General features: G+C 43.0%; 1 protein-coding gene across 10 annotated transcripts in view; it reads left to right on the top strand.

The window, feature by feature from the left end:
- SPAG9 (sperm associated antigen 9) overlaps positions 1-13980 on the top strand; it is a 105468-nt gene extending 91488 nt beyond the window's left edge. For 6 of the 10 annotated variants that reach the window (XM_034788971.1, XM_034788970.1, XM_034788973.1 and 3 more), the window contains 4 exons: positions 777-815; positions 1706-1882; positions 7711-7848; positions 10306-13980. In XM_034788971.1, the coding sequence (XP_034644862.1) occupies positions 777-815; positions 1706-1882; positions 7711-7848; positions 10306-10421 (470 nt within the window). In that variant the 3' untranslated portion in view covers positions 10422-13980. The remainder of the gene's footprint in view (positions 1-776; positions 816-1705; positions 1883-7710; positions 7849-10305) is intronic. The other 4 variants (XM_034788974.1, XM_034788975.1, XM_034788979.1 and 1 more) reach the window with 1 other exon arrangement.
- Positions 13981-27989: the final 14009 nt, after the last annotated feature.

Raw genomic sequence — 27989 nt, 5'->3', positions numbered from 1 at the left:
TGAACAAAGACATAAATAGTTAAATCATGCTTCCAAAAATTAAATAGTTGCACTTAGTTTGTAGCAAAGTCAGTTTTTTAAAGTTTGGTGGGAATTTTCCTTTTTGAATACTGTGAACTTAAAAAAGGACCCTATCAATACGGGTAGGCTTAATTTTAGGTCTATTAATGTTCTGGTTCATGGACACAATGATGCTTCTCTCCCTGCATTGTACTTATGAGTAGGCAGAATTTTGTAAATTTCAGTACCCTGCCATTGTAAATGTTCATGATTAGGAGAACACCCCACATAGTTTGCTTGCATACACAACTACAAACAAACTCCGTTCCCTTGGTCTGTTGGTGAGTTGATGAGCTAGACATCTTATCTAGCGCATAGTAATCACTTTCTAGAGCTGATGGATTTTTTTCAGAGTGAGGAAGAGATATTAAAACATTGTTTAATTATACATTGTTTTGCCCATCAGTTTTGATAGTGTCCATTTAAGAAAAGAGAGAAAGGGGAAACTTTACTATTTAATTATATAACTTAACAGTAACTAAAATATCACATTAAAGTGACATGGCCTTCGTTGACCATTTATCCTGAAACCATATAACAAGATATTGTTCTTGATTACTTTTATTGAATCTTCTTTAACTAGGTGTTTTAAGTTAGGAGCTAAAATCTAAAACTCTGTCTTATCAAATACTCAAATATGAGTGGCAGGTTCTCATTAATCCTTCTCCTCTACTGTCATACCTATCCATTTCCCCTTTCCTCCTTTCTCACTTTAGCTGTAATCCTCCACCAGGGACGTTTACTGGGGCTGAGGGGTAAGTGCAGATCCTGAACAAAAATCTATTTTCAGGCTTCTAATAGCCACTTTGAGGCTGTTTCCCACTTCTATAGATTGACCCTCTGTATGTTCCTCAATGTTTTTCCACTCGGTTACTGCATTGCAGCAGTTTTATGTTTGCTAAATGGCCACCAATCTGCTCAGCAGTTTAGTGTATCATCCTGTGTTGCAGCTGAACTTTCATACCGACTTTGTTTTTCTTCCAGCAAATAATTTGATACCATATCTCATAACTTTGTCATTAATCCACATCGTTGACTTTGTCTCATTACAAATCACATTTCTTTCACTCCTTTGATAGTCTTTGGAATGGAGATGGCTTGTCTGTCTAGCATGAATAAGCAGCACTTTTCTGTCAGTGGATTTTAAATCATCCTAGCAAAAACTAAACAGTGTTTATAATGGTGTAGCTCCTTTATGCCCACAGCTGACTATTTTTAGTGGGGTTTGTGCTGGTAATGGGATACCCTATAATCACAGATGCTAAGGAAATCTTCCTTTAACATTTTAATAGTTATACATTTGACTGCTTTAGGATTTGTTCATTGAGACATCAATTAGATGTATTATATATTAAAGATATTTTTCCCTCATGAATTTAGTGGTTTTTTAAAAAGTAAATCTTAAGACAATTATGCTAGACGAATAAGAATCCTACTCCATTTTGTGATGTACTTCAAATAACCAAGCATGCAGTCTTACTTTTTCTTTCCAGCTCTGTCCTGAATTGGCATTTCTGCCCTTCTGTTCCATTTTATCTGAATTGGCTTTAGCTTTTAGATAGTACCATAAGGTTACTTAACAAATAACCACTTCTACAGACTGAAATTTCAAGTGGAAAACATTTTTGTTCTTTTCTTTTTACAGCTAATAAAACAGCAGCAGGCTCTGGAAACCGTCCTGGGAGTGTTATACGTGTATATGGGGATGAAAACAGTGATAAAGTGACTCCTGGAACATTCATACCATATTGTTCAATGGCACATGCACAGCTTTGCTTCCATGGGCACCGTGATGCTGTTAAGTTCTTTGTTGCAGTACCTGGTAAGCTCTGTATTCCTGTTTTTAAAATGCGGGGTTTTGCCTTTTTTAGATCTCTGCTCTGTGGATGCAGTGTTGAGACAGGCGAAGCCAATGTGAGGGGGAAAACCCCATGTTCAAAAATGGAGTTAGGATTCTAGGCTTCAAATCATAGTGCATTTGGAGGGGAGACCTCCTTGCTTCTGAAACAGTGGGTCAGCATTTCAGTTCAGAAAGCCCCACCCGGTTAAATGGTATGAGAATGGTCTGGGCGGTAGTGGAGAAAATGCCTTGCTTTCATCTTGGAGGAGATGCCATGCAGTGGTGAAGAAGGGAGGACTTGAGCACTTTGCTATTAAAAAGGTAGTGAAATGAAAACTAGATGATTACAGCTGTAATGTAAGAATTTGGCACTAGCTAGACCAGTTCCTGTCATCAAGGAACATTCTGTATGAATGAAGCACAATTGATAGAGAATCCCCCTCTTGTGTTTAAAAAAAAAAAAAATCTCCGGTTCAAAAAGCCAAGCACGCTTTTTAGAAACTAGAATGCCAGATGCATGCCCTTATGGAATGTGCATGCACACAGACGAGTTGGCCCCAGGAAGGCAGAAGTTAGATTATTTGCTTCAAAAGGTGATGGTACTTTGATGATATGTAAAGAATTGCAATTGCTCTGCTCTTTTCTAAAGTCTCTGTTGAAAGTGGATTTAAATGTTGTTGTACTGAAACGGAATTAGCTTTACATTTCAGTGTCTAGTAACCAAACTAGACTGGTTGCATTCTTAATTTACAATAAACAAATGATTGCTACCTAAATTCAAGTAACCTACGTCATTTTTTCCTGTCCCTAAAACATGAGGGGTTAAAACACAAGATATGTGCAAATATACTCTACCCACGTCTAGCTTCGAGCCTTTCATGAGAAACTGAACCTGTTTGGATTACATGTTCCTTAGAAAGAGACTATTCACTGGTATTCCAGTTTGCCTTAGACCATTTCTCTTCTCCTATTTAGCAACAAGGTTACGATCAGCATTATAGCTCTACCAGTCAGGAAGCAGCAGGCATGAGTTGACAAGTGAGCTGTTAAACAGAGGTCTTTTTCTGTCTGTCCAATTGGACTGTTCAGGTAGAAGTTGAAATTCTACAAGCACTGGTCCCTATGTGTTTTCCACAGATGGGTATGCATGCACCGGAGACCAGAAAATCTTGCAAGTAGTGTCTCTTGGTCCACACCTGCACCCTGGAGCCCGCCATGCTCAGTACTGAGGGTATAAAGGGAGGTGCAAACTGACTGCCTCTCCGGTTCCTTCTTATTGCCGCATGGCCTGAGTTGGAATTCTTGGTGTCTGAAGTTAACTTTGCAGGATCTTTATCTGTAAATATAATGGCATATAGATTTTAGTGGGTTTGGTCGTCTCTTTATAATTAGTGTAAATTAGTTTTTCTCACTTCAGGGACCTTCTCTATTTCCCTCCTTACAGGAAGGACTATGCCCAGAATTCTGGGGTTCAAGAATTGTTTTCTGTGCCTTGCTCCTTCTCGGCCAGTGATGACCACCAGTGCTGTCTTTGCTGCCTTGGGGAGGCCCATATCTCCTCCAAGTGCAGTATCTGCTGCTGCTCCTCTCTCCAGGCCCAAGTAAGATGAGAGCAAGTACCTTATGTAGAAAGCCATGAGACCTCAGTCGGATCCAGACTGGGGAGACACCCCCCCCAATACATTGGCCTCAGCCCTCAAGCATCTCCACTCTGAGCACGAGCTCCAAAGCAGAGGCCAGATCTGATAAAACAAAAGACCTGTTGTCTCGAGCTTCTCATGAAAGTAATGGATACTGGCAGATGCATCTGAAGAAGTGAGGTTTTTACCCATGATAGCTTATGCCCAAATAAATCTGTTAGTCTTTAAGGTGCCACCAGACTCCTTGTTGTTTTTGTAGATACAGACTAATACAGCTACCCCCTGATATTTGACAGAACTAATCTCTGACGAAAAGACAGATGAGTCTTTACACTTTTTAAGACTCCAGGACAAGCCTCTGCTTCCTGTGCATGTATACCCTGATCTGGAAGAAGACCTACCATAAACAGGTATATAAACCAAGGTTTCTTCCACAGCCTTTCTGTCATTGACCAATATGAAGTGGCAGAAGTTGCAAAGACCAAGATATGCAACTCCATCCACCTCAGTGTCAGCCACCTGACCTCAGCCACCAGGTAAAGGTTACTTTTGATGGAACACTCAGGAGTTGCGAACCATCACAGATGCCATCTCCTGCACAGCATTATTCACCCACAGCTGGAGGGCTATAATCATGGACAAAAGTGGATCATATCTAGTACTCATTTGGCTACCCTGTCAAGATTCTTTCTCTGCCTCCCCACAAACCATCTTCCCAGCCCTTCTTTAGGGATAAGTCTCATGAGGAGATCCTCTGACAAGAGGTGGACACTCTCCTCAAGTGAGGGGCTATCGAGCAAGTGCCACCTCAACATCAAGGGAAAGAATTCTACTCTTCGTATTTCGTAGTTCCCAAGAAAGGATGGAGGCCCATTCTTGACTTGCATCAACTAAATATTTTTATTTACAAATTCTGCGTAGTTATGTTGGCACTGATAATTTCATTTCTGAAAGATGATTACTTTCATGTGACTGTTCACCCATGGCACAGAAGGTTTCTCAGATTTCTAATAGGACAGGAACATGACCAATTCCAGGTACTCCTGTTCTGTTTGGCAACAGCACTCAGGGTCTTCACAAAGGTCTTCTCAGTGGAGGTGGCACAGATGAGACAAAACTGTTAAACCATCTTCCGAGATGGGGACTTGCTCCAAACAGGAAGATCCAGCTTCAACGTTCATCTTTGCTTTGCCTCCTGGCATCAGGGCCGGCTCCAGGCACCAGCGAAGAAAGCAGGTGCTTGGAGCAGCCAATGGAAAGGGGCGGCACGTCCGGGTCTTCGGCGGCGGGTCCCTCCGTCCGTCTCGGAGGGAAGGACCGGCCGCCGAAGAATGAAGCGGCACAGTAGAGCTGCCACCGAACGTGCCTATATATCTATATATACACTTTTTTTTTTTTTTTTTTGCTTCGCCGCTCGGGGCGGCAAAAAAGCTAGAGCCAGCTCTGCCTGGCATCTTTGGGAATCTGCATGAACACAGAGAAGTTTACTGACTTTCAGACCGTAGACGTAATAGGAGCGATCCTAGCCTTGACCTCAGAAAGGGCATGCCTCCTTATGGACAGATTCGAGGCCATGAGCAGCCTGATAAGACATCACTCACAAACCTCCAACTACTGTCAAGGTCTGTCTTTCCCTACTAGGCAACATGGTCTCTTCTTATACATACTTAATGCTGTTTGACAGGCTTCATCTCCATTGCCTAATGGCCTGGCTTTGGTATTTTTCCTTGAAAGACACAGCATGAATACCGAAGTGACAGTCCTCACCAATGTCAGGGCTTCCCTTGCCTGGTGGATGAACCCAAAGCAAGTGCGTGCTGGAGTCCCTTACCTTCCTCCCACATCTGACACAATCATAATCAAGGAGGCATCCCTCATACGCTAGGGAGCCCACATGGGTGACCACACAACACAAGGTACGTTGACACCTTCAGAGGCCAGAATGCCCATCAGTCTCCTGGAACTAAGAGCAGCCAGACAGGTCTGCAATGCATTCCTCCCACATATACAATCCCGACATGTCCAGATGATGTCGGACGACTTGATGACGGTCTTTTGTATAAACAAATAAGGAGGGATGAAATCTCTTCTTCTGTGCATAGAGTTGATCCCCTTAGGGAACTGGTGTATCTGGAATTGCATCACACTCTGTGACATACCTCCTGGGTGCACAAAACTCGGAGGTGGACAATCTCAGCAAGCACTTCTCCACCGACCACAAGTGGAAGATACACAATTCAATGCTAAATGAAATCATCACTCAGTGGGGATTGCCATCTTGGGACCAATTCGCCTCCCAGACGAACAAGAAATCCAACATGTATTGCTCCAGAGCAGCCACTAAGTTGGGACTCCCAAGAGTGGTGCCCTTCTACTATCCCGGACAGACCACCTGAGGTACATTTTTCCTCCTATTCCACTGCTACAACAGATTCTATAGAAGATTTATCACAACTAACTGGCCTAGGTATTTCTGGTTTCCTGGACCCTCCTGCACATATCAACCCATCTTCCCATCGTATATGACCCTTCCCAGATCTGCTAACTCAAGCGACTGGCAGGATTAGATGTCCCCTCTTCACCTTATGGCCTGGTATTTGGATGGGTGTCAGACCTGGAGTGTTCACATTAGAGACCATTCAAATCATTCTCAACCATCGCAGAAAATTCTCCACCAGAAAATGCTGTCTAGGTAAATGGAGACGTTTCTCTCCTTGGGTGCAACAAAATCAGTTATCTCCAGAAAAAGCAGGTATTCCTGCTATTCTAGATTACCTCCTTGCTCTCACGAAGTTGGGCCTGTTCTTTAGCTCCCTGCAGGTCTACTTGGGACCAGTCAATGTCTTCCATACTCAAGTAGAGGGCTATTCTATCCTTATTCACCTAATAACAACCAGATTCCTGAAGGGTCTCACTAGGACCTTCCCATCAGTAGTGAAGCTAACACTGCAAAGGAATCTCAATCTTATATTTTCACTGCTTACCAAGCCACCTTTTGAATCACTGGACACATGCTCTGTGTCCCACTTATCTGTGAAAGTTGTCTTCCTTGTCACCATCATGTCAGCCAAGAGGGTGAGCAAGCTGTAGGCACTTCTGGCTGACCACCTATATGCTTTTTTCATAAAGAAATTTTCGTCTCCACCGAAATTCATCTGTAAGGTAATTTCAGAGTTGCATATAAATCAATCAGTTAACTTACCAGTATTCTTTGCAAAGCGTTCTACCTGCAGAGTACGAAATCAATTAGAAAAATGCCAAGCCACTTGCTATAACAGAACAAGAATGCAAACAAGTGGTATCCACTCAGAGACTAAGTGGATTTTTGGTTGTTATGCTCCTTTGATATCAGCGCATCTCCCTTCCCTGGATGAGGTGTGCTCCCATTCCACTAGAGCACAGGCAATCTCAGTGGTATTTCTTCAAGAAATGCTTATGCTGGATGCCTTGTAAGGCAACAACCAGGAGTTCCAGCTACACCTTCATTACACTTTAGTCCAAGCCTCTTCTGAAGATGTAGCCTTTGGAATGGCAGTATTACAGACATCTGCACTGTGTGCATCCTTGCATCCCCCTCCTGTTTGACTACCTCTTACCTGTCACTTGTGTGAAATACAGAGACCAGCACTCGAAGAAATGGAGGTTACTTATTTGTAACTGGAGGTTCTTTGAAGTGTATGGTCCCTATCTGTATTTCACTACCTGCCCTCTCCTCTACCATGAATCCTGTCATGATCTAAAGCAGAGAATTAACCGGAGAGGCGGTCCATCGGCTCCTCTCTTTATAGCCTGAGTGCTGAGTATGACGAGCTCCAGGGCACAGGCATGGATCAACAGACACTACTTGCAAGATTTTCCAGTCTCAGGCACGTGGTACGCACACATACCCACACGTGAAACACAGATAGGGGCCACTCATCTTAAAGAGCCTCCAGTTACAGGTAAGTAACCTTTATATCTCACATCTCTTTAAAGAGTTAAGGAATAATCTTAGCATGGCCAGTCTGTCTCTTGCTAATGGGGTCTAGCATCAAGGCTGTGAGTAGCTGAATGCATGGCCATAAAATATGTCTAGCAAAGCCACTGCAATATTAGTCTCTAATCAGTTACTTGAAGAGATTTCATATTCAAGGTGCTGAATAAAAACAATGTTTTTTTTCTGAAATACAGGTCAAGTTGTTTGCCCAGCCAACAGTGGTGGAGCAGAACTATCAGGTGATAAATCTGCCCAAGAATTCTTCAGCCAAACTCCCTTAAAATCTATGTTGGTGATAAGTGGAGGAGAGGGATATATTGACTTCAGGATGGGTAAGAAGTTGGATCTTGCAAAATGTGTTTTCATTACCTTTGTATAAGGCAGTAAAGTTGCTTTATGATAGTTAATGACTTGATCTATTTTCCTATTTAAAAGCTAAATCTGTTATGAGGCTTCTAAGGAAGGGGACAGTAATTTATGAACATTTCTGGTATCTAAATTTGTTTGGATAAATATTAGCGCTGTATGGATTTAATATAAGACTGAATTGAAACTGTAACCATGTTCTTTGCGAGAATGAGTTATTAGTCTTAATGCCTTTCATCAAGAAGGATTTCAGAATGCTTTCATACATTTAGATACACTGTAGTTCATATATTAACTATCTAGGAATCCTTTCACTTCTGAAATGCAGCTACACTACCTAAGCTAGAAGAAACAGGACTTTATTTGGGGAGTGGCAGAAGTCTTCCTTGGAGCTGTGCTCCAGCTCTGCTCCAGCTCCAGGCAAAAACCTGCAGCTCCACTGCTTCGGAGCTGCTTCAGCTCTGGGCTCCGCTACAAAGCCCTGTTTTTATTAATGGGCAAATAAGTCAGTGATGCATATGAACTCGGGCTGTGGAAAAGTGGAGGAGAGGTGGATAAAACGAAAAGATTTTAGTTAAGTCTTTGTCAAGGCTAATGCAATCTGCATACAAATATTCATTCAAGCCCTGAGTCATGTTACTGTATTTCTTGGAGTACTTTGACAACAAGGAATTAAGTCCTTTTGTGTTAATATCTTACGTTGCTGAAGCATGTGCCCTTGTCTTAATTTATATTAAACTGTATTTTTAAAGATTACATGAGTCTTTGTCCAAAAAATGTTCAAGTTTCCTTTATAAGAAAAAAGGAAAAATCAGTTCAGATCTATACTTGCCCTTTTTTCATACAGAAGTTTGTAAAGGTTCCTGTTGTTCCAGTAACACACTTGCATTGATCCAACCTGTATCAACTTGGTGTACGTTTACCATATAAACAAGAGTTTACTTAATCAAAAGCCTTTGCTTTAGGAAAGAAATACATGAATGAGAAGCGTAAGAGTTAACTGCTTTGTAGTGGTTACACCTATTAACAATGTACAACCCCTTGCCCCTTCTGACCAAAATTATAAAATCAAATCAAAGTCAAACATTAATGTACTGCCCTGCAAATGGAGAATTTAGTGAAAAAAGTGTGGCTGATAATCTCATGATTGATGGATCTAGTTTTGACTGCTTCACTTCCAGCACTTTTTTACATCTCTCTAATATAAAGTGTAAAAATATTCTCAGATTCCATGAAGACAGCACAATTTTGTAGCACACTACTATCTGGTGAAAAACAGCAACATACAACTGAAGATCAATCTAAAGATGCAGGCAATGTTTAGCTTCCTAAGTCATACTTCGATGTAATCAGTCTAACCTACCCAGACAACCCCATTTCAAGCCTTTCTAATGTTTTCATCATATTCCCACATCACCTGGATATATTAAAACTCTTCTGTACAGATGTCACATACAAACTACAGTGAGGGCTATATGCTGTAGTGGGTTAGTGTGTTGGCCTGTTATCTGTAAACAGACTTCAGAGGACTTGTGGCACCTTAGAGACTAACAAATTTGTTAGTCTCTAAGGTGCCGCAAGTACTCTTGTTCTTTTTACGGATACAGACTAACACGGCTGCTACTCTGAGACTTCAGAGGGTAGTTCAGGTGATCTAGGCCAAACCTCCATTTATTCATACATATTGCAAAATCACTTGTTTTGCCATAACTGGTTTCTGTTCAAGGGCATCAGTGCAGCACTGCGGGGGGTTAATGCAGGTTAGGACTGAGGTACAGTGGTTGAGTTGTGAGACAAACTAATGGTGTGAAGCAGTTAAAATGAGAACAAGTCATGAGAAAGGAAAGACTAAAGAATTCACAGCAGACTTTAAGTGTTACAGCTTCTGTACAGATTACATTAACATTTCATGGTGACAGTTTGCATTCAGTTTCTACTCCTAGGTCAGAGAAGCATTTTATGTATCTGGATGCTTGGCTCTGTTTATTTGGCTTGTGTGTCTGCAAGCTCTTCCTCTCTGTTGCGGTCCCACTCATGTCAACACTTCTGCTTGGGTGATATGCAGGGTAAACGTTGTCCCTTTTCTACTTTGCTTTATGTACCCTAGCATCAAACCTTAGATTAGCAGAAAATAAATGAAATGAGACATTTATCAGTTACAGTTAACTTAGGCCAGGGCTAGTATTAATAAATATGGTCTTCAGAATGCACTGTTGTGGAATATTTGTAGGGCAGGTTTCCAGCTTCCTTACTTAGTTTTTTTGTTAAGGGTTTTGAATCTGCTGTGGCTCTAGGGGCAGATGGCAACTGTCTTTTACTGTGTATTCTTGCCTGTTACCACACTGACCCTTCCTGGTGTATAGTGCTAAGACCAGTTTATTTTCATTGGTATGTTCAGCTGAATCTAAGTTGTCGTTTCTCAGGTGATGAAGGTGGGGAATCTGAACTTCTTGGAGAAGCTCTGCAACTTGAACCTTCTGTAGCCAAAGCTGAGAGGAGTCACCTGATAGTGTGGCAAGTAATGTATGGCAATGAGTGAACCCACTAAGAAGCAGCTGGAGACTGAAAAAAGGCTTCTGCATGTTTTTTGGTTTTTTATTTTTGCGGAATCTGTTTCACTACATGGTGTTGAAGCATTTCTTTGCTGTTTAACTTTATATTGCAAATCTGTCAGACCGTAACAATACAGGAATTAGCTTGTGCTGTTTTACTGCACCAGTGTTACATAGGTAAGATCAGTATAATGAAAAAATCAGTGTTTCATTTCTCAAAACTGGTGACCACTGGTAAGCAATCCAGACAGTTTACTGTACCACAACAATCTAATGTAGTTCTCTTCTTTTGCTAGTGTCACTCTCTATCACTAATTGAGTTAAACTTCATTACAACTGAGATTAATTTATCTGCACAACATATTGAGTGAAACAGCAAAGTTATTCCCAGTGTATTATAACATTGACAAACTAATATCAGATGAATTATCAAGATTCATGTCTACATTCAGTGAGGGCTAAAGTGAATTGTAAATTTTAACTTTTATTTTCAAACCTGACCCATCTTGTTTATATAGTGTATACAGTTTTGTTTGTGGTTTCATCAAAACTTCTGGGGGAAGAGGGGATTGTATAGAAGAACTTAAAACAACAATATTTAAATAAAGTTTCATGTTTGACTGCTGAAGAACTCTAAAGTTTGAGAACTGCTACCCTCAATAACAACTAGTTTGGAGAACAGTCTTCTCACTTTTTCCTTGTCAAATGGCAACATCTCAGTAATTTCCAAAGGACACTTAGACATTGGGATGATTATAAAATTGAAAAGTTGTAAAATCCTTGAGCAGGGGATACATTCATTTTCTTCATGACTTAAATCCATATATCTTTTCTTAGACCCTAGAATAATCTTCTCTGCCTAGCTAGTCAAACTCATGAGTAACTATTATGGAGGTTAGAGACCTCAAACAGAGCAAGAGAACGGACTACAAAAAAGAAAATAGATTCTGCCAAATGAAATTGCAAAGGAACTTCAGCTCTGTAATTAGGCAAAAAACACATAATTGTTAGTTTCATACCCCTGGTTAGGTAGTGAAATACTATGTTATTTAGAGAGAAGAAAAACACATTAACAGATTAAGTAACATGAAGATTGAATTAACTGACAGAAGCCAGGAGAGTCTAATATCAAGGCGGACATTCTGTCTACTCACCATATATTTTTTTAACCACAATAGAGTGAGTTCAGGATTGAGTGTCTTCCTTTTGCTTTGAATTTCCTGAGTTGGTATCAAAACTGAGTTGAACCCTTTCTATAGAGTTTCTGTAAAATGTCTAACTCTTAGCCAGGATGTTCCTTAATTTAGTCTCTGAAAAACAGACATTTTTTTGATTCTGAACATTCAGCACATATCCCCAAAAGACTGGGACTGTCTGAGCAATCTGTGACAGAATGGAACAGTTTCAAAGGAATAAATATAGACAAACTTTTTTTAAAACTGCCTAAACATTTTTATGCAATAGGAGCAGTTCTGGTCTATCAGGCAAACGTGTTTATATATTTTTCTTAATTTTTTAAAAGAACACATTTAGCTGAGGTCTATTGTGTAAATATATATTTAGGCAGCTTTTTTCAAATGCATATCATATCTGATAAACCAGAAAAACTCCATTCAGGTCTATTGGTTAGATTTATATGTATAAATACTTTTTAAACAGCATATTTTGTACACAACTGTTCCACTCTCGTAAATATGTATTTAGGACATAGGCTATGTAGTAAAAATCCTTATTAAAAATGCCTAACACCTTGGTAGTGTATTTTCTCTCCAGAATGCCAAATGTGATGAGTGGTGTTCACAAATCACTTTCCAAATTTTCATTTTTAAAATCAATCTTGAATTGCTTTGGCTTAAATATGAAATCTGGGAACTTGAGAAAATAAAAAAAAGTACATAAAATCAGACCGTCTTAAACATTGTTATAAGAAAGACCTATTTAAAATATATATATATTTAGATTTGTATGCTGAACTTCAAGCACATTTGAGTTATATCTCATGAAATTGGTGTCTGAGAAAAATGCTGACTAAACTTTAACAGTGATGCAATTTTATTGCTCCTCCTGCCCTCTTTCCTTTTACATTTAACTTATTGGCTATTTGGAAAACATTCTACAAGCTTTACGCGCCAATGGATTTTCACATTCACGTATTCTCAGAAAGAACGCACAATTCTGTTCCTTAAATCTTGTATAGCATTTTATTTGTAATTATTAATGAACTGTTTCTTTGAACTGCGTCACTGCTGTCAAATAGAGCAGATCTGTCTGGCAAGTGCATACCTAGTCTTTTTTGCCCAGTCTGGTACACTGTGCCATTCTAGTCACTTCAATGGACCAGCTCTTGCAAATGGCTGCAGAGACAGAAGTGTCTGTCCAATAGTGGAGGGGTTTTAAAGGAAACACTACCTGTCACTACAGTACAACTGTGGGTGTAGAAGAGGGGGTTGCACACTACTCTGCATTTTCATTTTAAAATTTATCCCCTGTTCTAAGGAACAGTAGGTTAAGGGCGTACTTATTCTCCTCACAATGCACTGGGATGTATAAATTCCAGATCACTTTGAAAGGTGGGTAAAGCACGCAAAACCCCATGCATCAAGATGACAAACTCCTAAAAATCTAAATCTCAAGAATGTGTTTATGCATCACAGACTTGTCATTTAAACGTCCTATAAATAGGAATTAATTTCTTGATAGCTACAGCTTGTTAATAGTTTGGAAACATTTCGAGCACAAAATATGCAGCACATTACTTGTCTGGATAAGTGTGTTTGCATGATAAAGGTAAAATGACTTATATAAGCTGCTGTATTGTTAATTTCTTGTAAAGGTCTTCCTGCGTTGGATCAGATAGAGCTGGCAGAGTGTAGACACTTTATCATAGGCTGCCTTAGTAACAAACAAATGTTAAATCTGTTTTATTATACTAACTGTTCTAAAGAACGTATGTCTTTAAAATGGTGTGTAACTGAATATTTATTTCCATGTGAGTATTATAAAAGTTACCAAAGGATTAAACCTGATTTAGCACTCTTGTAAGTGACCCTGTTGAGCTGGGGTCTTGTAAGTGACCCTCGTCTGTAAAATGAGACACACAGTAAAAAAAAAAAAAAAAAAATTACAGCTCTATGCGGAAGTTAAATATTTTTTCTAACAGGGTTATGCCATATTGTAACGACATATGTTGCACCTCAGAGCATTTTTCTATACACTAAATGTCTGTCCCATCCTCTAACAAAATTAAGTTTCCTTTATTAATTTTGTTGCACATTTCTCAACCTTTTAAACATATTTTAAACATTTTATGGTCTGTAATTTGACAGTTTTGTCTGTTAGACACTTTACGCTGAATTTTACTTGCCTCTGTAATCTGAGATGGATACTACAGCGTTCAACTTGCTGTCTGTTAAAATTTGAGGCTTTTCTGTGAGCAAGAAAGCTCCTATAGCAGTGTAGTTATTTCAGTATTTATTTCTATTGAATCCTTGGGGTTCAGAATGTAACTTTGTACATGAAATATATATAAATATGTATATGAAACATGCATTGGATTTGGTGTTTTCTTTGTAGCCTCATGCTAAATGTGTAACAATTGGTACCAGAAGACAGTTGTCAAATAGTTTTAAACTAATGGCCAAATAACTTCAACTTAAGTAACTGATGTAAATGTGTAATATCTGTAACCAAGAGTCAGGTTGCATACTCCCCAGGTAAAACCAGCAGGAGTGGGCTAAGGAAACTCTTCATGGAGTTTCTCATTGATTGCTTTGGGGTGGATGGACAGAGTTTACCTCTCAGTGGAAAGAATTGAATCCATTCACAAACCTCATGACACTGCAAGGGCCCTGGTCTTTCAGCACCAGCTCTGGCTTCCTCATGGCCCCTGTACCTCTCCTGACCACATCTATTCAGCAGCCCCATAAATATGGCGTTCTCCACCACAGGGTGGGTGTTGGGAAGGGGTTCAGAATTTGGCCTGATCATTCACTTTTCCAAAACGCATCTCTCTGGGTTGGCTGGGAGATTGCACCCTTGTGGCCCTGCCCCCCACTCTCTCAGGGCTACTGGTCCCTACAGAGCACTAGACCTTTGGGGTTTTGTTGTCAGGATATTGATTTTCATCTAGAAAGATTTAGTACAGAGTATCAAGCACAAGCGTAATGACTGCCCTGCTGTACGTGACACAGCTATCCATATTCTACAATAGTGTAAGCTTCTAAGGTTGTCTTCACGGGAGAGTTAATTCGAGTCGACTCCTCTGGTGTTCGCTTAGCCCAAGAGAGAGCAGACACCATGTGATCCAGACTTCCAGCTGCAGTGGTGATTGGATGACCAGCTAACTTAGAATTGTACTATAACTCTAGCCAGAGGTGCTAGTGCCCCTGCAATAGAAATATTTAAATTTGCTCATGTCCAGGGGAGGGGAGGAAGAGCAGGCCCCAGCAAGGCTGGAGCTGCCAGGGTGAGGTCCAGGACTGGGCCTAGGAGCAGCAGGTAGGAATCCCCAGGACTTTCCTTCTCAGCCTGAAGCCATCTCTCTCATCACCCCTACGCCAAATCTTGTTATCTCCCACTCCCAGATTCAGACTATAGTGCAGTTCCTGATAGGCCAGCCAACTCTAGTTTAAAACATCACCACACTCAACTTTAGGGTTTCTGTGTGTGGACAGTTAGGGGCAACACACGAGTTAACTGCAGTGAAGACCAGTTCTAAGTGACTCTCAGGTTGCACATGATTAACCTTGACAAAACAAGGATATGGTCTCTCCTTCCACTCAGTTCTTCAGGGAGCCTGTTAATGTAGTCAGTCTGGCTGGCTTTGGTGGATTTTAAGTTGTAGCTCCTCCATGCTCGGGCTGTCCCTTTCGTTGAACTTTTTTACCCAGGGTTTGGTCAGATTGGGTGGCTTAAAGACTTGCTTTTTTTTCTGGCATTTTCCATCTGGTCTTGAGAACACAGATGAAAACTAGCTCACTTGGTTAGCTATAGCCAGTTCTTGTTGCTTATTGCTTATGACTTCCCTGGTTAACTATTCCTCCCTTTTAAGAGACATTTTTACTGCCTTATTCACTTCCTAATCATAGTTTGTTTTGTTTTAAAAAGCTGGCTCTATTCACAGGCAAAAATCAACCTATAATTCATACGTTAAGAATCTAGAGGATTTCCACTTCTGATTGCAGCTCAGATGAAATAGTTTCTGGCACAGAACTGTTTTTCTTTACACCTTGCCAAAGTATCTGACTTGACTCTTTCAAGCCAAAACACAAGTGTTGCTATTAGAGGCCAGACACACACAGGAACTACATAGTGAATTACAAAGGTCGGAGGAAAGAGAAGAGACCATGCCAAGAGATGCATTCTTCAGGCCATGGACACAATGTTCAGCTAGAGTCGGCTTCCAGCTTTTGCTGGCTGACCTGTTTCTGTTTAGCCATCTGTTAGATGTGTGGCTTAGTTAGTTTCTAGCAAATGGCCGTCTCCGTTTACTTTTCTGTAAATCTTTTAAAACTAGTTGATATGTTTAACTGCCTTCTAGAAAGTTGAAAATACTCCCCCCTCCCTCCCCCAAAGCATTATGGGACAAGGCAACGTGGCTCTAGTTCTAACACTAGTTACATCATCTAATCCATTTCCCTGCCAATGAAGGCGACCGCTGAGGACAGTGCAGTTCAGCACAATCCATTGTAGAACCTAGGTCCAGTGATGATACATATTTAAGATACGTCTTGTAAACATTTTATGGTAGAGAACAGAGGTGGCCCGCCCCTCCTCCCCCCAGCTTTCTGCCTTTCATGTCTAGTCAGGCATCCACCAGCACTGGGGGGGGGCTTACGGGTCACAGCCATCGCAGTCCTAGGGGCTCAGCAGGAGCAGCTGGGGCTATTGGAGCAAGCGGAGCAGAGCCACTGCCAGTGCCCAGCAGTGGGGAGCTGAGCTGGGGGGACCAGCAGATCCCACCCCCACTTTCTCTGAACCAGCTACAGGTGCTGGGCTCTGCATGGGCTTCAGCAGCTGTGGAGCCCAGCTGGAGGCGGCTCAGCAAGGGAGGGCACCACCAGCAGGAGGAGCAGCACCACCTGTGGCTGCTGCCTCACTTACAAAGCCTAGGGAACAGAGCCGCCCACGCCCAGCGGCACAGTGAGGGGCAAAGAGGGTTCTAAGTCTTTGCCCAGGGGCCTTCTGCAGACCCTGTGAGTTTGGGACCGGAACAGGCTGGAAATCACTTCCTCTCACGCCCCTCCAGTGCTTATCTGAGGGACGGAGAGGTGCTCTGGGTGCCTTTGGCACACGCAGGGCTTGGGCAGTGCCCTGTGTGGGAGGGTCTTGGGCTTTCCTGGGGTGCTGGCCAGGGAAGCATGCAAATGGCTGATGGATGGGCAGCAGAGGTGACATATGGGGTGGTCAGGTGGCCTCCCAGAAACTTTAAATTGTGCCCCCCAACTATCAACTGTTACCTGTCTCTGGTAGATAAATTAGCCTATACAAAAGCAGCTAGAGCACGAGCAAGTAATCTGTGTCTCATTTCCCCATCTAGGATAACACTGAGCTACAGCTGAGAAGTGCAGCGAGATGCTAAGGATTGCTAGGACTACACCACCATGCCTAAACTGAAGCGTGTGTTCTGGCGTAAAGCAGTCCATGGCTCAGAAAATTTCCACAGTGCGGCTTTACTCACCCGCATTTTCAACACTTGGAAGTTTCTTGGAACAACCTCTTGCCAATGAACATCCATTTAGAATTTGGCCTCCTTAAGTCAGTGCTGAGTATTTGAAATGTAGAAAGAATGGGTTCTCGATCAAAAGAAAATTCTTATAGATCAAGTTACAAGGGAAGATTAGTAAAGTTCAGACGATGAATACATTTTTACACATTCTTTTGTGACAAAAGAGAAAAAAAAGGATTAAGAGGAATAGTTAAAAAGCAGGAATGGAGGATTGGGATCAAATAAAAAAGGCCAATGTGTAGGTCTGCCACATCTCTCCCTGCTTTAAACTTTTGTGTTACCTGGTTGGGGGGAGGGGTGTTTTGGTTTGGGTTATTTTGCCAGACGCATTCGATTGCTATGACCCTCAATCTCCCTGCGAAGTGGAATTACTAGCTACATCGACTCAGACTCCCTCTTGCAGTGCCTCTATGTGGGGGGAAAAAAAACAGGAAAGCAACACATGCTAAAGCTGTGAGTAGCTTTTCAAAACTGGTTCTTTGGTCATCTCATTACAGCACTAACTTAGTTAAGTGTACAGTACTTTCACAATGTAAAGCCTTATATGATGGATGCTAGTTAAGATGAAGCTAACTCCCCATTATTACATGCCTAATTTTTACTTCCTCCCTGCAACTTCCAAGAAGTGCCACATGCCACATTCAGTGCAGGGTAGATTGATGTATTTCCCCCCATAATATCTGGGGCAAATCACAGTTTCGGCACTACAGGGTTGAAACATTCCCTCTGGCTTGTTTTACAAAGATTTTTCAGCTTGTCATTTCTGAACTTGATTTGCTGCCAAAGTTCTCTTTTCCTGGAGCACTTACCACTGTGCAAGCACAATCACTGGTGTCCCCTGTACACAAATGCATGCCAGGCTCCACCCAGGACTTTGAATCTAGGAGCATGAGTTCTCCCAGCTATGGCAGTGACTGGAATGACTTTAGTCAAGTCACTTAATCTTTCAATTTCCACACTGATAAAATGGGGATAATTACCTACTGTTGTCACGGCAGTTAAACCATTAAGAATATCATAAAAGGGAAAAACTAGGATGGCAATAATTACAGTCTGAGATGCAGAGATCACCAGCAATGACTGGCAACCCCCCAAAAAGAGACTGTTTAGCTGCGGTGATCTTACAAAACAATGTGCCTCATTTCAAATCAAACCACATATACCTCTACCCCGATATAACATTGTCCTCGGGAGCCAAAAAATCTTACCGTGTTATAGGTGTAACCGTCATATCGAACTTGCTTTGATCTGCTGGAGTGCACAGCTCTCCCCCAGACCGCTGCTTTACCGTGTTATATCTGAATTTGTGTTATATCGGGTCACGTTATATCAGGGTAGAGGTGTAGTAGGATCCTAGATGCACAGAAGCCACTGCAGTGGGTATTTTGGGACATACTCATACATTAAATAGACCTTATATGACCCATCTAACAGTCTGACCCCCCTCGATGCCAACAGGCAAAGGATTCGCTATCCTGTAACAGCAATGCTTACCAGACCTGACAAACTCACTATACACAATGCATTGCTGTTATCTTTATCTATATTGTCTTGTAAGATACTGAATGAAAGCTAGTACCCGTGGTGATAGATATAATTTTGAAACTTATGTATTAACACTGAATGAGGACTATGGCTACATATTGATATTATGCTTTAAAGTTTGTAACCAAAGGGACAAACAGGTTTTCTTCCAGACAGGGGGGACGGTAGGGAGTTATCTCCATGTCTCTAATACAAATTGAGCTAGTGTGGAACCAAGTACAATGGGAGCTGCATTTGCATGGACATCAACAGGAAAAGTCAGATTGACAGGGAGATGTGAAATCAACATGGGACAATACTGGAGTCTCATCCCTAGACACAAAGACAAACTCTGGGAAGCATAGAGTCAGCGGCGGCACCAGCGCTCCAAGCGTGTGCCTGGGGCGGCAGTCAGGCAGCCTTCCGCAGCATGCCTGCGGGAGGTCCGCCGGTCCCACAGATTCGGCGGCAATTCGGCGGCAGGTAAACCGAAGCCATGGGACAGGTGGACCTCCCGCAGGCATGTCGCCGATGGCAGCCTGCCTGCCATGCTTGGGGCGGCAAAAAAACTAGAACCGCCCCTGCATAGAGTGAAGGAAAAGGACACTTGGTTATCTATTTACTGAGGAGACCCCCTGCCAGGGCATGGAGAATCATGATTTGACTGAAAATCAGCAAGCTCTACAGAAAAACGTAGAGGGTAAGAAAACTGCTTTAGCCAAACGAGTGTAGCCTGCTAAAGTTATGTGTAGCGTGTTATACTTTCACTTCCTTTGTAACCAATTCTGTTTCCCTTATCCTTTTTTTTACATCACTTAAAGCTTTGTCAATGAACTTCTCTTTGTTTTAGCTGTACTATTAAGTAAAGTTGAATCAAACAAGCTGGTGTGTATTCTAAGCGGCTGATGAATTGGGATGCACCCAGTGTTACTGAGAAGGCAAAGTAAGGGCTGGCAGAGTCCTGAGAAGTTTTGTAGGAGTAGCTAACAGACTGGGGTGACGGAGTTGTCATTCAGTTTAGCACCAGCAAATCTCTCTCTTCATACGATGAACACAGACTGCAAAACGAATACTTAGATGCTAACAGCCAGATTAGAGGTGTTTCTCAAACCTAATTGTTGAGAATGAAGTGAGGGTTTGATAAAAGGTTAAGTCAAACACTATGAAAGCTGGCAGCCAAAAATAATATTTCCTTTGGGGGTACAAACTCTGCCCCGGGATGGAACAATTTTGGGGGGGAATCTCCCCCAAAGAAATCCTTATGGAAATTTGCTTTCAAACAGTTCTTTCCTGTGGTTTTTAGACATCTGTGGGGACAGGCTGGCACCTGAACAGTAAAAGTTCTATGGCCGTGGGTGGGTTGATAAATACTTTCATGTTCTGATTGTGGCAGGGGTGTGTGCAAGGGGAGGGGGCAAGCAGGGACCGGGGTGGGGAGAGCCAGCTCATCCGGCCCTGGGCTGGGGCGGGAGAAGACAGCTCCTTCGGTCCGGGAGCTGCAGAGGGAGAGCCAGCTCCTCTGGCTGCTGGGGGAGAGTGAGCTCCACGGGCCCCAGGGGCAGAGAGGGCGAGCGAGTCGGCTCCACCAGGGGCTCCACAGGGAGAGGTAGCTCCTCTGGCTGCGGAGGGGGAAGGAAGCGGCAGCTCCTCTAGCCATGGCAGGCACAGAAAGTGCCCCTTCAAAGGTGGCCAAATTTGTATTCTTGTGCATTGCTCTGGATTGTAGCTACCCTACACTGTACATATGATTTTATTATAAATTTTGCTTGCAAGGCAAGTGACCATTAGGATAAATTCACTGGGTTTTATTTCTAGTTTATAAATATGATATAATTGTCTTACCATGTTACCTTTCCAGTGAGTAGAAGACTTGGGAATAGAACCTATGAGTCCTGACTCTCAGTTGCTTGCTCTAACTGCTAGAAATGACTCCCCTTCGCAGCAGATTGAGCTAAGCACGTTATGTTCTTTACTTGGAAAACAAGAGTGGCTCCACAGATTATATGTTCATAGGCATTTCTATGGTGACTATAACTGTAACATCTGAGCTGATGGTAAAGATCCCTCCTACTACACTTGAAAGGCCTCAGTATGGGATGGAAGCCAGAAACAATGAGTGCCATCCCTCCACCTTACTGTATAGAAAAGTCACTTCATATCTTGAGCCTTCATTTTCTCCCCTGCATTTTTGTAGTGGCCTCCACACCCTGTACTACTTACAGTGGTGCCATCACCATGCGCCCAGATCATCGCCCTTGTTTTATCTGACTGAGTGTTAAAATAAACAAATAGCCACCCCCCTTTTATTACATTATAGAGCAGCTTGGGTGCCTTGCTGATGGTGGGAGCTTTATAACTTAAAAAAAAATACATTGCTAAAATAGATATTATTGAAATTAAGTGTTCAGAGAGGCAGTGTGGACAGGATACTGGCCAGGGAGCCAGGAGAGAAGGGGAGTCTATTCTTGGCTCTGCCACTGATCTCATGTGTGACCTTGGGCAACTCACTGCACCTCTCTGTGCCTCTGGTTTGTCTCCTACCCTTTGTCTGTCTCATCTATTTGGATTGTAAGTGATTTGGGGCAGGAATTCTCTCCTAAGACTTGTGTATACAATACCTTAGGGTCCCTGATCCCGGTTGTGGCCTCTAGGTGTGACCATAATTCTACTAAGCATTCCTGTGAAATTCATGGCATTTTAGGATATTCCTGGCACATGCAGAAGCTTTACTCGACTGCCTGTCTGGGCCTGTTGTAACCAGGTGAGGACATAATTATTTTTAATTAAAAAAACCTTTTCTTTTCAGCCAATAAACTAAGATTTGGGAAGGCATGGTTTCCTGTTTTTTGCAATATTTATAGTGAAGCAATGAGAAAGGGAACAGATCATGTGAATTATTGATCATGACATTCAGTGACTATTCCAGATGCATGATGGAAAAATCAAACAAAATCCACAGTTCGAAGAGCTAACTTGCATTTTGAACACAAGATGGCACCATTGCAATTTCAGAGACAACATGAAGATGTAAAGGGGAAAATACATATCATGGGGCTGCACATTTCCCCTCCCTGCCTTCCTATTTACTTCTGTAAAGTCTCAGGTTATAGATTTCCTCTCTTAAGTACTGGTCCAGGTCAGACAGTTGTAACTATCCTGTGCTCAGTCATCACATCTAAGAGAAGAGGAATCCTCCCTCATCGTCAGGGTCTTTGTTGTTTGCCACAGGGGTCAGGAAGGAATTCTCCCTCTATACAGCACTGTGCAGTTTGCTAGATACATTATAGGGGTTTGTCTGCTTCAAAAGCACTACTTCAGGCACGACTCCAAACTCAATGGACCAGTGATCTGATCCAGTCTAGCAATTACTGTGCAGTATCAGAGATGCAGAGTTGATACAGTTCTGTGCCAAGATCTCACTGGGCCTAGAGCACTGGCTGCTGAGAAACAGGACATTGAAGGTATCCGGGAAGGTCACACTGCCATGCCATCTCGTACTAGACTGACTGAATAGACTTTATTTTCTCTCTCTCTTGCTCTCTCTTTTCCTGAGGATTAATATTTTCCCATTAAAGGAATTCACCCCCCGTGCAGAGGGCCAGCCCAAAGGGTTAGGCAACACTTCAGTCCCTGAAATAGGGTCTAAGTGGGATTTAAATTGAGGTATAACACTGGGGCTGGCTTTATGCATAGAGATGAATTTCACCCTTTGAAAAATGTATCTTCCTCCTTGCTGCCTTCCTGGTGGGTACAACCGCACTGCAGCTGGAAAGGCTGGAGGTTAGCAATACACTATGCCAAGTGGGAGGAGTGCAGCATTTCATCCAATGGTTGCACGTGCCACGCCAAGGGCCTTTTATGGAGGTTTACATAGTAGTTTGCACAAGGCAGGCACTTAAATTATCTCTGGTCTAAAGCGTCACACGCCTGGATTCTTGCACTGTGGAAACCATGTGTAAGTCTAGAGCCGCTGCCTCCTCAAAGGAGTGGAGCTTGGATTGCTTAGAGAGGGTGGGGTTACAAGAGATAATTGGCCAGACTATCAGTTTCCTCAGAAACGGACGTGTTAGTTAAACCTGCCAAATCTAGCTTGGAATTTCTTCTTCACTGTGAACTTCCCCCGGTCCCCATGACAGCACTCTTCTGCAGACCAACACACAAAGAACCTGAATATACGCAGAATAGTGACCATAACAGGGGCGCTGGCATTGGGGTTGGGGAAAGGGGGAACTTCCATCCAGGCCTCTCTTGAACATGCCGTATACTGCAAATCCCCTTACTGGGTCTCCCCTTCTCTGGCTGGCGTGACAACCACCCTTCCTACAAACTGGCTCACACAATATGTTCTCACTCTGAAATATAGTGTCTTTTTTAAAAAGTGGGAAACAATAATTTAAGAAAAACAAAACCTTTTTCCCTGGCAGGAACTGAACCCATATTCATATATAAGAGAAACATGGGCTCACCTACAGCTAGCTACAAAATGTGGGGAGTGGGTTCCTGTAGAATTTTGTTGTTGTTGTTGAAAGTTTGAATGCCAAAAAAATTAGTTCTAAACCCAAAATTTTCAATTCAGAAATGCTGCCCCAGTGTCTCATGGGAGTTTAAGTTTGGGCCCCACCTGTTAACATTCTCTTTTATAAGCTGGGCTCTCTGGTTGGCCTACATCTGCCATGATGCACTGTCTCCTTTCTCCAAGATGGGAATCACTGGTACTGGTGCAAGAGGAAGATGTAATCTGTCCAGTGAGCCTGGCCTATATAGGAGAAGGGGGGGAGGGATAGCTCAGTGGTTTGAGCATTGGCCTGCTAAACCCAGGGTTGTGAACTCAATCCTTGAGGGGGCCATTTAGGGATCTGTCTGGGGATTGGTCCTGCTTTGAGCAGGGGGTTGGACTAGATGACCTCCTGAGGTCCCTTCCAACCCTGACATTCTATGACATGCAACAGGCAAACTACAACTCCCAGAAGGCACTGCAGCACCATAGACTTTTTTTGGCCAACATTTTTCACTGTTTTGGCACTCACTTTTCTAACAAGAAACTGAAGCATTCCACAGAAAAGGCAGATAATTCTCACACAAAAAAATCTGTTTAGTCAGAAACCTCATTTTTCAATTTGAAGCACAACTCTGACAGAACATTTTTTTCACCTGCCCTAACATTGTTACCCAGTCAACTAGCCACACGTGCTATTCCCATGCTCTATTGCTTTCACACTATCACTAAGAGCATCATGCGGCAGCTTGGCTTCAGTACTGTATTCAGAGGAGCCATGTAAAGGATGTCTCTGGAGGAAGGGCCGCACAATGACCACTCTGGTTGAGATGCTGACGAAGCCAGGACTACTGACGAGGCTGTCAAGCTATCAAGCAGCAGTAGCACAGGCTTTATCCTCCTTTCTAATTCCTCCCCCACCACAAAATAAACTCCAGGGCCTTGTGCAAGAACGAATACACAACAAGAACTTATGAACCTACACGTATTTTCCACGTTGAAAGACTCGGGTGGGGATCCAGGCCAGGTGGCTGGCATTAGCAAGCCTTACATTTCTTTGCTCAAGCTGCCCATCCTGTTCTACTGATGATAGACTACCTCCCAGAGGATTTTTATTTATTTATTTTATAATAAAGATGAATTTAGAAAGCTTCCCAGATGCCACATCTGCTTTTCCCTGCTACCTGTCAGCACACAAGGCTGCACAAGAAGGCTCGGGGGGAAGAATAAGGAATTTTTACAACAGTCCTGAGGTCCCTTTCTCTCTCTCTCTCAATTTGTGCCTCCCTCCCTACCTACTTGGCCAGGACATAGTCACCTATATGCCAGATAGATACATACGGTCGGGCCATCTGCAGCATAGCCCATATTCCATTTTACTTAGGCTGAGTTAGCTAAGGGGTGAAGGATGCAGAGGAAGAGACAGCACAGTATACAGATGCTCTCCTTTGGGTGTCTGTGTCCCTTCCCCCCATCTCTAGGCAGGGGAACTAAGCACTGAAGGGACAAAAAAATTAGTGCACATCCTAGCAACTCAGAGCCAAGTTCTGCTCTCAGTTACAGCGGTCAGTTTCCAATGGAATCATGCACAACGCATTGGTGTAACCGTGCAGAATTTGGGTTTCTCTTTCTTGGGGTGGGGGGATTTCTCGTGGGTAACAAGTACACAGCTTGCTTGTGGTAGCACTAGGCAGGTTGACTGAAGTACCTGCTTCTTGGTGGTGGGGTGAGGAACACAGAGACACATCTTGGGCTGAGTAACTGACATTATGGTTCAGCTATTAGAAAAAAAGAACTCTCCTAATTTGGCAGCACTGAAGTAGATCTCCGAAGAGGCCTGGAAGGGAGAATCCTAAAAGCACTCACCAATGGATCTGGCTGACCCTAAATACAGCTTGGGTGATGCAATGTAACAAGAGCTAATCTGCAGAAAGGGGTGGGTAGTTGATTTGGCAAAACACTCGGGAGACAGAGTCACAGATGTGCCTCTGGTGATGCCATATGGAAAACATAGTGATTATCATATCAAGGCACAGTGATGACAAAGGCCACTGGCTACAAAAGAGCTGGGTCTTCTCGGTCAGGCCCCCTTTTTGGAGATCTCTCTATCTAAGAATATTCAGTCTACAGCCATTTTCAGAGCTCAAGAATCCTTCCTGTCAGCCTCTCTTTTCTATCTTCTGTGCAGCTGGGTGAAGAGGGAGAGTTTACTGGGAGCAGAAGGGTCTTAGCTATGCCAATGGTCCTTTTGACTGGGTAGCCTGCCCCATCAGGGCAGACCTGAGGCCAGCTAACCCCATTCCAAGACTGTGTCCCTTTAAGGACAGGCATTCTGGGACCAAGCTGGCATCCCTGCTGGAAAATGGGGGCAGGATTATATAAAGCAAGCTCTTTACCTCACCCCAGATGAGGATGAACATTGAGGTAAGACTGGTGTTTAAGGTATCTCACCTGGGTTCAGCAATACCTGGGAGAAGAGTACCCAAGTATCAGAGACCTGGGGAATGAGATCAGGGAGAAATCCTACAGATAGATAATGTAGGAAGTGGCCTTGTGAGGAGTGTGGTACGGTTGGGAATTTGGAGGCAGCAACCCATTGTGGTATACAATTTGAAGGGCCTGGGCCTGTGCTCCCCTGCAGTGATATCTGGAGGTGGTGTGGGAACTCCTACAAACAAGGGGAAGGAAGCTCTGGCCTAGGGAGGGCAAATGCTATTGCACCCTGGAAAGAGGAGATGGTGAGGAGGCTCTGGCTGTAGGGCGGACCCAGTAGAGACTGGAGGAAGTTTGGTTAGACTCTGAGTCAGTCACCCAAGATGGGGAGGGGGCACTTTTTGGCTCAGCAGCAGGGCCAAAACACTAACTCGCCAAGTACCTGAGGAGTGGATAAGGCACCCGTCTCCTGTCATCTGGCTAAGTAAGTTGCTGCCACAGTCTGGGTTTGTGGCTATTACAATTAGAGAATCCCTTTCCACACAGCATCTATCTGGTGACGTATGCTCAGCAAGAGCCGTGATCTTTCGCATTCATTTACTTCAGTGGGACTTCTGGTGTGGACAAGCAATGCAGCACTGTGCTCTGAACCGCTAAGTCAATGGCAAAGCTTCCTTTGAGTGTGAGGTGCAGGGTTTGGCCCCAGTTTATCTAAGTAGGTAGGAAGAGGCTTAAGAGAATAAAGATCCTGCCACTGTGATTGGTAGCTTTTTGTTTTGAAAGAGCAAACTCATCCCATCTAGGTTTTATGAAGATTTTTACCAATACCCTGGTATCTAAGTGCCTAACCTACAGCACACAATCTTCCCACATGGTCTCATACCCAAGCATTAACCAGGCCCATCCCTGCTTATCTTCTTAGATCAGAGGAGACTGGGCGCAACCAGGGCGGCGAGTCTGTCACTAGCCCAGTAAAGGTGTTTTTAATAGGAAAATCAGGGTTTGCAGCTGGCAGCTCAGTATCCGCCCGGCTCCACAGCTTGCTATTTAATGCCTCTGAATCATCATTAGGCCTCGAGGCTGTGATAATTGTATTAACAAAAGGCGGGGTGATCTATCATGAGGTAACACAATCAGATTCTGATAGAGATGATCATGCACAGTTGCTGTTTGAGGTTTTTAAACAGAACTAGAACTGTTACTACAGCTTTTTAAAAATGACTGTGGTTTCTGGGTTGATCACCTCCCTGACAATCTTAGAATCATAGAACTGGAGGGCTGGAAGGGCTCTCGAAGTCAAGTCCAGCCCCCTGAGCTGTGGCAGGACCAAGTGAACCTAGACCATCCCTGACAAATGTTTGTCCAACCTGTTTTTTTTTTTTTTTTAAATGGGGATTCCACAACCTCCTTCGGAAGCCAGTGCTTAACCACCCTTACAGTGAGAGTTTTTCCTAATGCTGTACCTGCCTTGTCTTACATCTGTCACTCCTGTTAATATACCCCAGAATGAAATTAGCCTTTTTTGCAACTGCATCTCTGTATAAGACATATAGCTGCACATGTGGGTGTACAAACCCTGCTACACTTCAGAAAGCTACTTCTTGTGACAGTACTCTCTACAGGAACTCAAACACAGCTGGGTTTAAAAAAAACAACAACAACCAACAACTCTCGAGGGAGCTGGTTACAACATGGCTTTTAATTCTGTCATGGCTAATGATTTACCGTAGCCAGAACTGACCCAGGCTGTAAGCAGGTCCCATCCCATGTGGTAGATAGGTACTTAGTGTGCTGATTTCTGAGTTGTTGCCTGGAAGAGTCTCCCCAGTGATCTCGCAGCTGTGCTGATTGTCATGCTGAGGATAATCCAATGGCTGGGGAATGTTGGGGGGTGCACTGAGTCTATTTCTACAGCATGCTTTGCATTTTGGGATGGAGAATGAATGTTGGGGCACACTCACATCCAGGGCCTGAATCGTACCACAGCCTTCTCTGCTTTTATTTACTAATCACCTTTCAAACAAGCTGATTCCATATATGCAAGATGGGCTGGCTGAAAAGCTACCAGCAGCCCACAGTTAGGTGAGGCAGCAGAAGTAAAGTTTGCATATTGCTCTAGGACGAAGGCACCTGCCTGAGAAACACTGAGGGGTAAGAGTTGTGAGGAAAAGCTAGGCACCAAAGAGTGCACAAATCAGGATGAAAACTCCAACGGTCAGAGTTAATCATGAGAAGGCTAGTCTCCACCACAGCATGTGCACCTGAGAGAGACAGCGGGGCTGTATTTACAATACTATTACCTCTACCCTCCAAGTGGAATGTCACACCTGCTTAAGTGTATCAATGCACCCCCATATTGCTACAGTTCAGGTGGCA

The sequence above is a fragment of the Trachemys scripta genome, chromosome 14 (genome assembly GCF_013100865.1).
Source record: "Trachemys scripta elegans isolate TJP31775 chromosome 14, CAS_Tse_1.0, whole genome shotgun sequence".
NCBI lineage: Eukaryota > Metazoa > Chordata > Testudines > Emydidae > Trachemys > Trachemys scripta.
Note: the sequence above shows the minus strand (reverse complement) of the source record. Positions and strands in the feature narration are given on the sequence as shown.